The 12437-nt window shown below is 57.6% G+C and overlaps 1 protein-coding gene across 1 annotated transcript; it reads left to right on the top strand.

Annotated features, from left to right (window-relative positions):
- The first annotated feature begins 2552 nt into the window (after window positions 1–2552).
- On the top strand, window positions 2553–12205 carry tctn3 (tectonic family member 3). Its single transcript, XM_002941704.5, has 14 exons — window positions 2553–2852; window positions 4162–4285; window positions 4382–4506; window positions 6270–6400; window positions 6473–6578; window positions 7880–7998; window positions 8649–8684; window positions 9068–9139; window positions 9871–9993; window positions 10083–10169; window positions 10797–10882; window positions 10958–11114; window positions 11193–11330; window positions 11849–12205. Exons 1-14 carry the CDS (start codon window positions 2795–2797, stop codon window positions 12032–12034), a joined length of 1548 nt encoding a protein of 515 aa, XP_002941750.3. The 5' UTR covers window positions 2553–2794; the 3' UTR covers window positions 12035–12205.
- The last annotated feature ends 232 nt before the right edge of the window (window positions 12206–12437 follow it).

Raw genomic sequence — 12437 nt, 5'->3', positions numbered from 1 at the left:
GGGGCATTATAGTAGCTGGGGGGGCACTAAGGCCCATGGACTCTCTGTGACCCAATATAATAACCCCCCCATACTGATTCCCCTGGGGCATTATAGTAGCTGGGGGGGCACTAAGGCCCATGGACTCTCTGTGACCCAATATAATAACCCCCCCATACTGATTCCCCTGGGGCATTATAGTAGCTGGGGGGCACTAAGGCCCATGGACTCTCTGTGACCCAATATAATTAACCCCCCATACTGATTCCCCTGGGGCATTATAGTAGCTGGGGGCACTAAGGCCCATGGACTCTCTGTGACCCAATATAATAACCCCCCCATACTGATTCCCCTGGGGCATTATAGTAGCTGGGGGGCACTAAGGGCCATGGACTCTCTGTGACCCAATATAATAACCCCCCCATACTGATTCCCCTGGGGCATTATAGTAGCTGGGGGGGCACTAAGGCCCATGGACTCTCTGTGACCCCAATATAATAACCCCCCCATACTGATTCCCCTGGGGCATTATAGTAGCTGGGGGGGCACTAAGGCCCATGGACTCTCTGTGACCCAATATAATAACCCCCCATACTGATTCCCCTGGGGCATTATAGTAGCTGGGGGGCACTAAGGCCCATGGACTCTCTGTGACCCAATATAATAACCCCCCCATACTGATTCCCCTGGGGCATTATAGTATCTGGGGGGGGCACTAAGGCCCATGGACTGTCTGTGACCCAATATAATAACCCCCCCATACTGATTCCCCAGGGGCATTATAGTAGCTGGGGGGGCACTAAGGCCATGGACTCTCTGTGACCCAATATAATAACCCCCCATACTGATTCCCCTGGGGCATTATAGTAGCTGGGGGGGCACTAAGGCCCATGGACTCTCTGTGACCCAATATAATAACCCCCCCATACTGATACCCCAGGGGCATTATAGTAGCTGGGGGGGCACTAAGGGCCATGGACTCTCTGTGCCCCAATATAATAACCCCCCCATACTGATTCCCCAGGGGCATTATAGTAGCTGGGGGGCACTAAGGCCCATGGACTCTCTGTGACCCAATATAATAACCCCCCATACTGATTCCCCAGGGGCATTATAGTAGCTGGGGGGCACTAAGGCCCATGGACTCTCTGTGACCCAATATAATAACCCCCCCATACTGATTCCCCAGGGGCATATAGTAGCTGGGGGGCACTAAGGCCCATGGACTCTCTGTGACCCAATATAATAACCCCCCCATACTGATTCCCCAGGGGCATTATAGTAGCTGGGGGGCACTAAGGCCCATGGACTCTCTGTGCCCAAATATAATAACCCCCCATACTGATTCCCCAGGGGCATTATAGTAGCTGGGGGCACTAAGGCCCGTGGACTCTCTGTGACCCAATATAATAACCCCCCCATACTGATTCCCCTGGGGCATTATAGTAGCTGGGGGGCACTAAGGGCCATGGACTCTCTGTGACCCAATATAATAACCCCCCCATACTGATTCCCCTGGGGCATTATAGTAGCTGGGGGGGCACTAAGGCCCGTGGACTCTCTGTGACCCAATATAATAACCCCCCATACTGATTCCCCAGGGGCATTATAGTAGCTGGGGGCACTAAGGGCCATGGACTCTCTGTGACCCCAATATAATAACCCCCCCATACTGATTCCCCTGGGGCATTATAGTAGCTGGGGGGCACTAAGGCCCATGGACTCTCTGTGACCCAATATAATAACCCCCCCATACTGATTCCCCTGGGCATTATAGTAGCTGGGGGGCACTAAGGGCCATGGACTCTCTGTGACCCAATATAATAACCCCCCCATACTGATTCCCCTGGGGCATTATAGTAGCTGGGGGGGCACTAAGGCCCATGGACTCTCTGTGACCCAATATAATAACCCCCCCATACTGATTCCCCTGGGGCATTATAGTAGCTGGGGGGGCACTAAGGCCCATGGACTCTCTGTGACCCAATATAATAACCCCCCCATACTGATTCCCCTGGGGCATTATAGTATCTGGGGGGGGCACTAAGGCCCATGGACTGTCTGTGACCAATATAATAACCCCCCATACTGATTCCCCAGGGCATTATAGTAGCTGGGGGGGCACTAAGGCCCATGGACTCTCTGTGACCCAATATAATAACCCCCCCATACTGATTCCCCAGGGGCATTATAGTAGCTGGGGGGCACTAAGGCCCATGGACTCTCTGTGCCCCAATATAATAACCCCCCCATACTGATACCCCTGGGGCATTATAGTAGCTGGGGGGCACTAAGGCCCATGGACTCTCTGTGCCCCAATATAATACCCCCCCCCCCATAATGATTCCCCAGGGGCATTACATTTGGGGCTGGGGGAGGGGGCCTACTTAAAGCCCTCATCTTTTCCCGCCCCACAGATAAGAGCCAGACCCGCCCCTGGGATTATCCCCTCAGCACTACATATCCCATAATCCCACGGGGCTGGGCGGAGCAGTAGCGCAGAGGACCATTGGCGGGCCGGAAGTGAGGCAGTTGTACCCGCCCCTGGGATTATCCCCACAGCACTACATATCCCATAATCCCACGGGGTGGGCGGAGCGAGGTAGCGCAGAGAACCATTGGCGGGCCGGAAGTGAGGCAGTTATACCCGCCCCTGGGATTATCCCCTCAGAACTACATATCCCATAATCCCACGGGGTGGGCGGAGCGAGGTAGCGCAGAGGACCAATGGCGGGCCGGAAGTGAGGTAGCGCAGAGGCTGAATGGCGGGCCGGAAGTGAGGCAGTTGCCAAGGAGACGGGACGCGGAGAGCGCGATGGTTCCGGTACTGACGGTTCTGCTGGTTTGGGCCGGGGGGGTTCGGGCTTTGACAGGTAAGGGGACCCCCTGATAGTAACCCCCCCCCCCCGCTGTACTGAGGGCCTGTCCCTTACACAGGGTTCTACCCACAATGCAACATTTCCCAGCATCCCCCAGTAACCAGGTGCGCTAGGGTCTGTATGGGGCGCGACTGGCACTGGGTTTGGCAGTATGTCAGAAGGGTGCCAGGGTGTGGGTGCCAGGGTGTCGGTGCCAGGGTGTGGGTGCCAGGGTGTGGGTGCCAGGGTGTGGGTGCCAGGGTGTGGGTGCCGGGGTGTGGGTGCCGGGGTGTGGGTGCCGGGGTGCCAGGGTGTCGGTGCCAGGGTGTCAGTGTCAGGGTGCCAGGGTGTGGGTGCCAGGGTGTGGGTGCCAGGGTGTGGGTGCCAGGGTGTGGGTGCCGGGGTGTGGGTGCCGGGGTGTGGGTGCCGGGGTGCCAGGGTGTCGGTGCCAGGGTGTCAGTGTCAGGGTGCCAGGGTGTGGGTGCCAGGGTGTGGGTGCCAGGGTGTCGGTGTCAGGGTGCCAGGGTGTGGGTGCCAGGGTGTGGGTGCCAGGGTGTCGGTGTCAGGGTGCCAGGGTGTCGGTGCCAGGGTGTGGGTGCCGGGGTGTGGGTGCCAGGGTGTGGGTGCCGGGGTGCCAGGGTGTCGGTGCCAGGGTGTGGGTGCCAGGGTGTCGGTGCCAGGGTGTCTGTGTCAGGGTGCCAGGGTGTCGGTGCCAGAGTGTCAGGGTGCCAGGGTGTTGGTGCCAGAGTGTCAGGGTGCCAGGGTGCCTCTCCCTTATAAAGACAAGTTAATAAGAAGAATAACGGGGAAAGGGGACTGACCCCACTATATATTGTCTCCCTGGGTGCCAGGGTGCCGGTGTCAGTGCCAGAGTGCCAGGGTGTCGGTGCCGGTGCCAGAGTGCCAGGGTGTCGGTGCCAGGGTGTCAGTGTCAGGGTGCCAGGGTGCCTCTCCCTTATAAAGACAAGTTAATAAGAAGAATAACGGGGAAAGGGGACTGACCCCACTATACATTGTCTCCCTGGGTGCCAGGGTGTCGGTGCCAGGGTGTCTGTGCCAGGGTGCCTCTCCCTTATAAAGACAAGTTAATAAGAAGAATAACGGGGAAAGGGGACTGACCCCACTATACATTGTCTCCCTGGGTTACAGGGTGCCGGTGTCAGTGCCAGAGTGCCAGGGTGCCGGTGCCAGAGTGCCAGGGTGTCGGTGCCAGGGTGTCAGTGTCAGGGTGCCAGGGTGCCTCTCCCTTATAAAGACAAGTTAATAAGAAGAATAACGGGGAAAGGGGACTGACCCCACTATACATTGTCTCCCTGGGTTACAGGGGTCGGTGTTTGTACCTGTGACCTTTCCCCTGGACTCTGTGATCTGAACTGCTGCTGTGACCCCGACTGTTCCCTCAGTGACCCCACAACTGTCTTCTCCTTCTGCCTCCCGGGGAGCACCAAGTAAGTGCCCTATCTGCCCCCTGTGCCTCCCTAGTGCCCCACTGCATACTGACATTCTGCCCCCCAGTAACGTTACACTGCTCTCTCCCCTTACAGGGTGCAGAGGTGGGCGTGCCTCTCCAGCTGGCTCATGTTCCGTAGCAACGCCCCGTATCCAACCACAAATATTGCCCCTGTTACTCCTGGATCCCCCAATCTCTTCTGTGTCCTGCCAAGTGACTGTAAGTACTCTGGCCCCGCCCCTTTATATCCCATAGTGCTCTCTGTAACTAATACCTCTGTCCCCGCCCCTTTATATCCCATAGTGCTTTCTGTCACTAATACCTCTGGCCCCGCCCCTTTATATCCCACAGTGCTCTCTGTAACTAATACCTCTGGCCCCGCCCCTTTATATCCCATAGTGCTCTCTGTCACTAATACCTCTGGCCCCGCCCCTTTATATCCCACAGTGCTCTCTGTCACTAATACCTCTGGCCCCGCCCTTTTATATCCCACAGTGCTCTCTGTCACTAATACCTCTGGCCCCGCCCCTTTATATCCCATAGTGCTTTCTGTCACTAATACCTCTGTCTCCGCCCCTTTATATCCCATAGTGCTCTCTGTCACTAATACCTCTGGCCCCGCCCCTTTATATCCCACAGTGCTCTCTGTCACTAATACCTCTGGCCCCGCCCCTTTATATCCCATAGTGCTCTCTGTCACTAATACCTCTGGCCCCGCCCCTTTATATCCCACAGTGCTCTCTGTCACTAATACCTCTGGCCCGCCCCTTTATATCCCACAGTGCTCTCTGTCACTAATACCTCTGGCCCCGCCCCTTTATATCCCACAGTGCTCTCTGTCACTAATACCTCTGGCCCCGCCCCTTTATATCCCACAGTGCTCTCTGTCACTAATACCTCTGGCCCCGCCCCTTTATATCCCACAGTGCTCTCTGTCACTAATACCTCTGGCCCCGCCCCTTTATATCCCACAGTGCTCTCTGTCACTAATACCTCTGGCCCCGCCCCTTTATATCCCACAGTGCTCTCTGTCACTAATACCTCTGGCCCCGCCCCTTTATATCCCACAGTGCTCTCTGTCACTAATACCTCTGGCCCCGCCCTTTTATATCCCACAGTGCTCTCTGTCACTAATACCTCTGGCCCCGCCCCTTTATATCCCATAGTGCTTTCTGTCACTAATACCTCTGTCTCCGCCCCTTTATATCCCATAGTGCTCTCTGTCACTAATACCTCTGGCCCCGCCCCTTTATATCCCACAGTGCTCTCTGTCACTACTTCCTCTGGCCCGCCCCTTTATATCCCACAGTGCTCTCTGTCACTAATACCTCTGGCCCCGCCCCTTTATATCCCACAGTGCTCTCTGTCACTTAATACCTCTGGCCCCGCCCCTTTATATCCCACAGTGCTCTCTGTCACTAATACCTCTGGCCCCGCCCCTTTATATCCCACAGTGCTCTCTGTCACTAATACCCTCTGGCCCCGCCCCTTTATATCCCACAGTGCTCTCTGTCACTAATACCTCTGGCCCGCCCCTTTATATCCCACAGTGCTCTCTGTCACTAATACCTCTGGCCCGCCCCTTTATATCCCACAGTGCTCTCTGTCACTAATACCTCTGGCCCCGCCCCTTTATATCCCACAGTGCTCTCTGTAACTAATACCTCTGGCCCTGCCCCTTTATATCCCACAGTGCTCTCTGTCACTAATACCTCTGGCCCCTCCCCTTTGTATCCCACAGTGCTCTCTGTCACTAATACTTCTGGCCCCGCCCCTTTATATCCCACAGTGCTCTCTGTCACTAATACCTCTGGCCCCGCCCCTTTATATCCCATAGTGCTCTCTGTCACTAATACCTCTGGCCCCGCCCCTTTATATCCCACAGTGCTCTCTGTCACTAATACCTCTGGCCCCGCCCCTTTATATCCCACAGTGCTCTCTGTCACTCTATGGTGCCTAACCCCTGCGCTCTCTGTCCCCAGCATCACTGAATTACTTTATTGCCCCACGGACAGTCAGTTTGGGGGATTTCTCAGCCCTAAGTGCCCGGTATAGTGGCGCCTCCTTCTCTCCTGCCCCTGAGAGTAACCCCGCTGTTCCTGCCTCCTATAAGGTAAGTGCCCTTGGGAGGGGTATGGGGGCGGGGCCATTAGGTTTATTGCTAATCTCTCTCCTTTGCCCCTAGGCTGGGGACCCCATCTTCACCATCTCCCCAGGGGGGACATTGGGGCAACTAAGGCAGCCGGCAGCAGTGGGAGATTCAAGCGTCTGTTCCTTCAGCAACCCTGCAAGTATGTGGGGCAGTTTGTTCCCATTAATATGGGGGGTATTTCTTGGGCCGGGGCACATTATGTGGGCGGGAATATACAGTGGGTGGGAATATACAGTGGGTGGAGTCAGGTTGCGGTGTCTGGATGGGCACACACAGGGCAGATTTCTAGTTTATGAGGGGCGGGGTTATGGAGCAGATGGTGGGCGGGGCATACAGTGAGTGGTGCCTGGGAAGGGTATGTTATTGATGGAGTAAGGCTACAGGGGCACATAGAGCTCAGGGGAATGTTCTGGGAATAGACCTACAGTATGAGTGTGCGCTGATACTGCCCCGAGCGTGCGCTGATACTGCCCCGAGCGTGCGCTGATACTGCCCCGAGAGTGCGCTCACACTGCCCCGAGAGTGCGCTCACACTGCCCCGAGGGTGCGCTCACACTGCCCCGAGGGTGCGCTCACACTGCCCCGAGGGTGCGCTCACACTGCCCCGAGCGTGCGCTCACACTGCCCCGAGCGTGCGCTCACACTGCCCCGAGCGTGCGCTCACACTGCCCCGAGCGTGCGCTCACACTGCCCCGAGAGTGCGCTCGCACTGCCCCGAGCGTGCGCTCGCACTGCCCCGAGCGTGCGCTCGCACTGCCCCGAGCGTGCGCTCGCACTGCCCCGAGCGTGCGCTCGCACTGCCCCGAGCGTGCGCTCGCACTGCCCCGAGCGTGCGCTCGCACTGCCCCGAGCGTGCGCTCGCACTGCCCCGAGCGTGCGCTCACACTGCCCCGAGCGTGCGCTCACACTGCCCCGAGCGTGCGCTGATACTGCCCCGAGCGTGCGCTCGCACTGCCCCGAGCGTGCGCTCGCACTGCCCCGAGCGTGCGCTCGCACTGCCCCGAGCGTGCGCTCGCCTGCCGGCGTGCGCCGCACTGCCCCGAGCGTGCGCTCAACTGCCCGAGCGTGCGCTCAACTGCCCGAGCGTGGCTCACTCCGAGCGTGCGCTGTGCCCCGAGAGTGCGCTCGCACTGCCCCGAGCGTGCGCTCGCACTGCCCCGAGCGTGCGCTCGCACTGCCCCGAGCGTGCGCTCGCACTGCCCCGAGCGTGCGCTCGCACTGCCCCGAGCGTGCGCTCGCACTGCCCCGAGCGTGCGCTCAAACTGCCCGAGCGTGCGCTCACACTGCCCGAGCGTGCGCTCACACCGCCCCGAGCGTGCGCTCACACCGCCCCGAGCGTGCGCTCACACCGCCCCGAGCGTGCGCTCTCACCGCCCCGAGCGTGCGCTCACACCGCCCCGAGCGTGCGCTCACACTACTCCTGCTTTGTCTCGCCCTCAGGGTTCCTAGCGAGTGGCACCACCTCCTGCCTCCGAGTCATAAACAGCGTCAGTGGGAGCTGCCAGGCAGACCCTACTCTGGGCACCCAGTACTACTATAGGAACATCAGCGTCATTGGGGTAAGTGTTCCTGCTGAATTGTGCTTAGTACAGGGGAATCCCTATGTGCCATAGTTTTATGGTATCTCTCTGTACAGGCTATGGGCAAACTTAGGGGCTGTTCCTGCTGAATTGTGCTTAGTACAGGGGAATCCCTATGTGCCATAGTTTTATGGTATCTCTCTGTACAGGCTATGGGCAAACTTAGGGGCTGTTCCTGCTGAATTGTGCTTAGTACAGGGGAATCCCTATGTGCCATAGTTTTATGGTATCTCTCTGTACAGGCTATGAGCAAACTTAGGGGGCTGTTCCTGCTGAATTGTGCTTAGTACAGGGGAATCCCTATGTGCCATAGTTTTATGGTATCTCTCTGTACAGGCTATGAGCAAACTTAGGGGGCTGTTCCTGCTGAATTGTGCTTAGTACAGGGGAATCCCTATGTGCCATAGTTTTATGGTATCTCTCTGTACAGGCTATGGGCAAACTTAGGGGGCTGTTCCTGCTGTAGTTATGCCAGTGTAACCCAGTTACCAGCCCCCTGCCCCCGTGTCCTTATAAGATGAGGCATCATCCAATGAGCTGCAGTGCTCTTGGCGCCATTTAGTTGCTCTTTCACTAATAGTAAGTAGACAACAAACCTAATCCATTTCCCACTTCTTTCCCCCCCACAGGCCAATCCAACTGGAACGGTAATCACAAGCCAAAGTGTAAGTGGGGCAGCACTGGGCATTGGGACTGGGCTATAACCAGACTGGGGGAGGGAGGCATTGGGCAAGAGGTTAAGGGGGGAGGCGGCTACAGGAACGGGACAGGGGCCAGAGGGCAAGAAGGAATGAGGAGCAGGGGCAGGGGCAGCGGGGAAGAATAATAATGGGAGGGAGCAGGGCCAGAAGGGAAGGAACGGGGCCCAATGGGGGAGAGGAGGGACTGGAGAAGGGAAGGATGGAGGGAACAGACTGCGGTGCAGACAGGGGGGGCACAGAGTAACAGGGGGGGCACAGAGAGTTGGACCCACTTGGGGCAGATATGACAGGGGGGGAGGGGTCCGGCACAGATGAATCAGCTCACTCACCTCTCTCTCTCCCCTCAGGTCCCCATAATCAGTTTGGTGACAGACACCCCAATACTGCAGGGGGGCAGTTGTAACAATGTTGTGTCCCAGGTACGTCTCACTGTCCAGCACATTTAGTTAGTGATCAGTTCATGAGGGGCACAGGGTGCACGATCAGTTCATGGAGGCACAGGGTGCACGATCAGTTCATGGAGGCACAGGGTGCACGATCAGTTCATGGAGGCACAGGGTGCACGATCAGTTCATGGAGGCACAGGGTGCACGATCAGTTCATGGAGGCACAGGGTGCACGATCAGTTCATGAGGGGCACAGGGTGCACGATCAGTTCATGGAGGCACAGGGTGCACGATCAGTTCATGGAGGCACAGGGTGCACGATCAGTTCATGAGGGGCACAGGGTGCACGATCAGTTCATGGAGGCACAGGGTGCACGATCAGTTCATGAGGGGCACAGGGTGCACGATCAGTTCATGGAGGCACAGGGTGCACGATCAGTTCATGGAGGCACAGGGTGCACGATCAGTTCATGGAGGCACAGGGTGCACGATCAGTTCATGGAGGCACAGGGTGCACGATCAGTTCATGGAGGCACAGGGTGCACAATCAGTTCATGAGGGGCACAGGGTGCACAATCAGTTCATGAGGGGCACAGGGTGCACGATCAGTTCATGGAGGCACAGGGTGCACGATCAGTTCATGGAGGCACAGGGTGCACGATCAGTTCATGGAGGCACAGGGTGCACAATCAGTTCAGGAGCACTAATGGCTAACATGGGCCGTACATATGGACCAATTAACCGCTGAACTCTTTTCTCACCAGGTGAGTTACACGGTGCGGTACAATGGCACAGCTGGCATAGTGAGTGTAGCAGCCAGTTTCACCCTTGTCAATATAAGTGGCACCAGTGTATCATTGGTTCAGAGCTTCGGGGTCCTGTATGAGGTAGGTACCATGTGGGGGGGTTTCTATACTCTGTGGGGCATAATATTGGGGTACAGTGGCACCAATTGCCCCTTTATGATTTCCCTCAGTCCGTCTCTTCTGTGGCCCCCGGGACTGTGCGAAGTGGGAACCCCGGATACCTTGTGGGACTCCCTGTCCTGAGCGACGCTGGCCCCGTATCCTTTGCTACTGGCAGTCGGGGGCACTTGCACCCTCATACCCCCCTACCTGCCCCGCTCACTAGGAGGTTCCTGCACCAATAGCCCCGTATCCTTTGCTACTGTCAGTCGGGGGCACTTGCACCCTCATACCCCCCTACCTGCCCCGCTCACTAGGAGGTTCCTGCACCAGTGGCCCCGTATCCTTTGCTACTGTCAGTCGGGGGCACTTGCACCCTCATACCCCCCTACCTGCCCCGCTCACTAGGAGGTTCCTGCACCAGTGGCCCCATATCCTTTGCTACTGTCAGTCGGGGGCACTTACACCCTCATACCCCCCTATCTGCCCTGTGCACATAGCTCCATAACTGCCCCACAGCTGTTGGTGCCCCACTCGGTAGGAGGTTCCTGCACCAGTGGCCCCATATCCTTTGCTACTGGCAGTCGGGGGCACTTACACCCTCATACCCCCCTACCTGCCCTGTGCACATTGCTCCATAACTGCCCCACAGCTGTTGGTGCCCCACTCGGTAGGAGGTTCCTGCACCAGTGGCCCCATATCCTTTGCTACTGGCAGTCGGGGGCACTTACACCCTCATACCCCCCTACCTGCCCTGTGCACATAGCTCCATAACTGCCCCACAGCTGTTGGTGCCCCGCTCAGTGGGAGGTTCCTGCACCAGTGGCCCCGTGGGATTCGGTGAGAATACGCTGAGTGCTTGTGCCATCAGGTAGGTGCCAGGCCGTATAGGGGTGGGTGTCGGGGCATTGGGGCAGCGCCAACTTCTGCTTCTTTCTTGTCCAAGGGGCACGGGGGCAGAAACGTGTGGGGATCTGGCTACCAGGGCCTACAGCACGCTGCTCGGTGGCAAGTTACCCCAGGCCGTGGCTACCGTTGGAAATACAGTGGCAACCCAGAGCGGGCAGTGGGTGCCCATCATCTATCAGAACTGCAGCAACCAGGTAAGAGTCCTCTGGTATGAGGGTCAATTGCCCCCGGGGTGAGGGGCAGCCTGGGTAACTGTGTTTGTCTCCCTCCAGCCCCCAGGAAACTGCACCAGCTGCCCCGTGCCAGTCTCACTCGCCATCCATATCCTGTGGGCTAATGTGGGGCAACTCTCCAACCCGCAGGCTCAAGTGCTGGGCGCCCGATTCCAGTACCGCTGCCAACTGGTCCAGGTATGTTGCCCTCTCCCAGCCCCACAGGCCAGCTGCTCATTGCCCGGGGCAGTTCTTTAGCTCCCGTGGGTACAGGGTATGTTGCCCTCTCCCAGCCCCTCAGGCCAGCTGCTCATTGCCTGGGGCATTTCTTTAGCTCTCGTGGGTACGGGGTATGTTGCCCTCTCCCAGCCCCATAGGCCGGCTGCTCATTGCCCGGGGCATTTCTTTAGCTCTCGTGGGTAAGGGGTATGTTGCCCTCTCCCAGCCCCATAGGCCGGCTGCTCATTGCCCGGGGCATTTCTTTAGCTCTCGTGGGTAAGGGGTATGTTGCCCTCTCCCAGCCCCATAGGCCGGCTGCTCATTGCCCGGGGCATTTCTTTAGCTCTCGTGGGTAAGGGGTATGTTGCCCTCTCCAGCCCCACAGGCCGGCTGCTCGTTGCCCGGGGCATTTCTTTAGCTCCCGTGGGTACGGGGTATGTCGGTGCCAAGGCCCTACAGGAGTCACCTACCTGCCTCTCTTTGTGTTTACCCCTCAGTGCCAGGATGCCACCATTCTGCAAACCCAAGTCACCTTTACTGACCTGACTCAGCGCGGCCCCCCCCCTCGCTCCTGTGCCACCGGGCCAGTTGCCCCTGGGCTCTTACACCAATGGACTTCTGGGACCCTCCTGCCCCTGGCATGGGTACTTCTGGGGTATATGCTGCATCTATGGGATGGGTGATGCCGTGTGAAATGAAAGGACATTGGTCCCATCTGGAAGAGTGGGCCGGCGCAAGGGGTGGGAAAGGGGCGTGGCCAGGCTGAGCCCCCACAGTTCTGTATAAAGACTGAGATATTTTTCACACAATAAATGAGATATTTTTGTACTTAATAAATCCCCTAAGAAATGTGATGGGGGCAGAACTGCCCTATCTGACCATGTGACTGAGGGGAAGGGGTGTCTGCAACGATCAGTGGGGAAGAGGAGAAAGAGCCCACAGAGAAAGGGCCCACAGAGAAAGGGCCCACAGAGAAAGAGCCCACAGAGAAAGAGCCCACAGAGAAAGAGCCCACAGAGAAAGAGCCCACAGAGAAAGAGCCCAGAGAGAAAGGGCCCACAGAGAAAGAGCCCACAGAGAAAGAGC

The sequence above is a fragment of the Xenopus tropicalis genome, chromosome 9 (assembly GCF_000004195.4).
Source record: "Xenopus tropicalis strain Nigerian chromosome 9, UCB_Xtro_10.0, whole genome shotgun sequence".
Classification (NCBI taxonomy): domain Eukaryota; kingdom Metazoa; phylum Chordata; class Amphibia; order Anura; family Pipidae; genus Xenopus; species Xenopus tropicalis.
Note: the sequence above shows the minus strand (reverse complement) of the source record. Positions and strands in the feature narration are given on the sequence as shown.

Coding starts and splice junctions, on each gene's coding strand:
- tctn3 (XM_002941704.5), top strand. CDS start 2,795: ATGGTTCCGGTACTGACGGTTCTGCTGGTTTGGGCCGGGGGGGTTCGG. Junction 6,579..7,879: donor TTCCTTCAGCAACCCTGCAA/GTATGTGGGGCA, acceptor TCTCGCCCTCAG/GGTTCCTAGCGAGTGGCACC. Junction 8,685..9,067: donor CGGTAATCACAAGCCAAAGT/GTAAGTGGGGCA, acceptor CTCTCCCCTCAG/GTCCCCATAATCAGTTTGGT.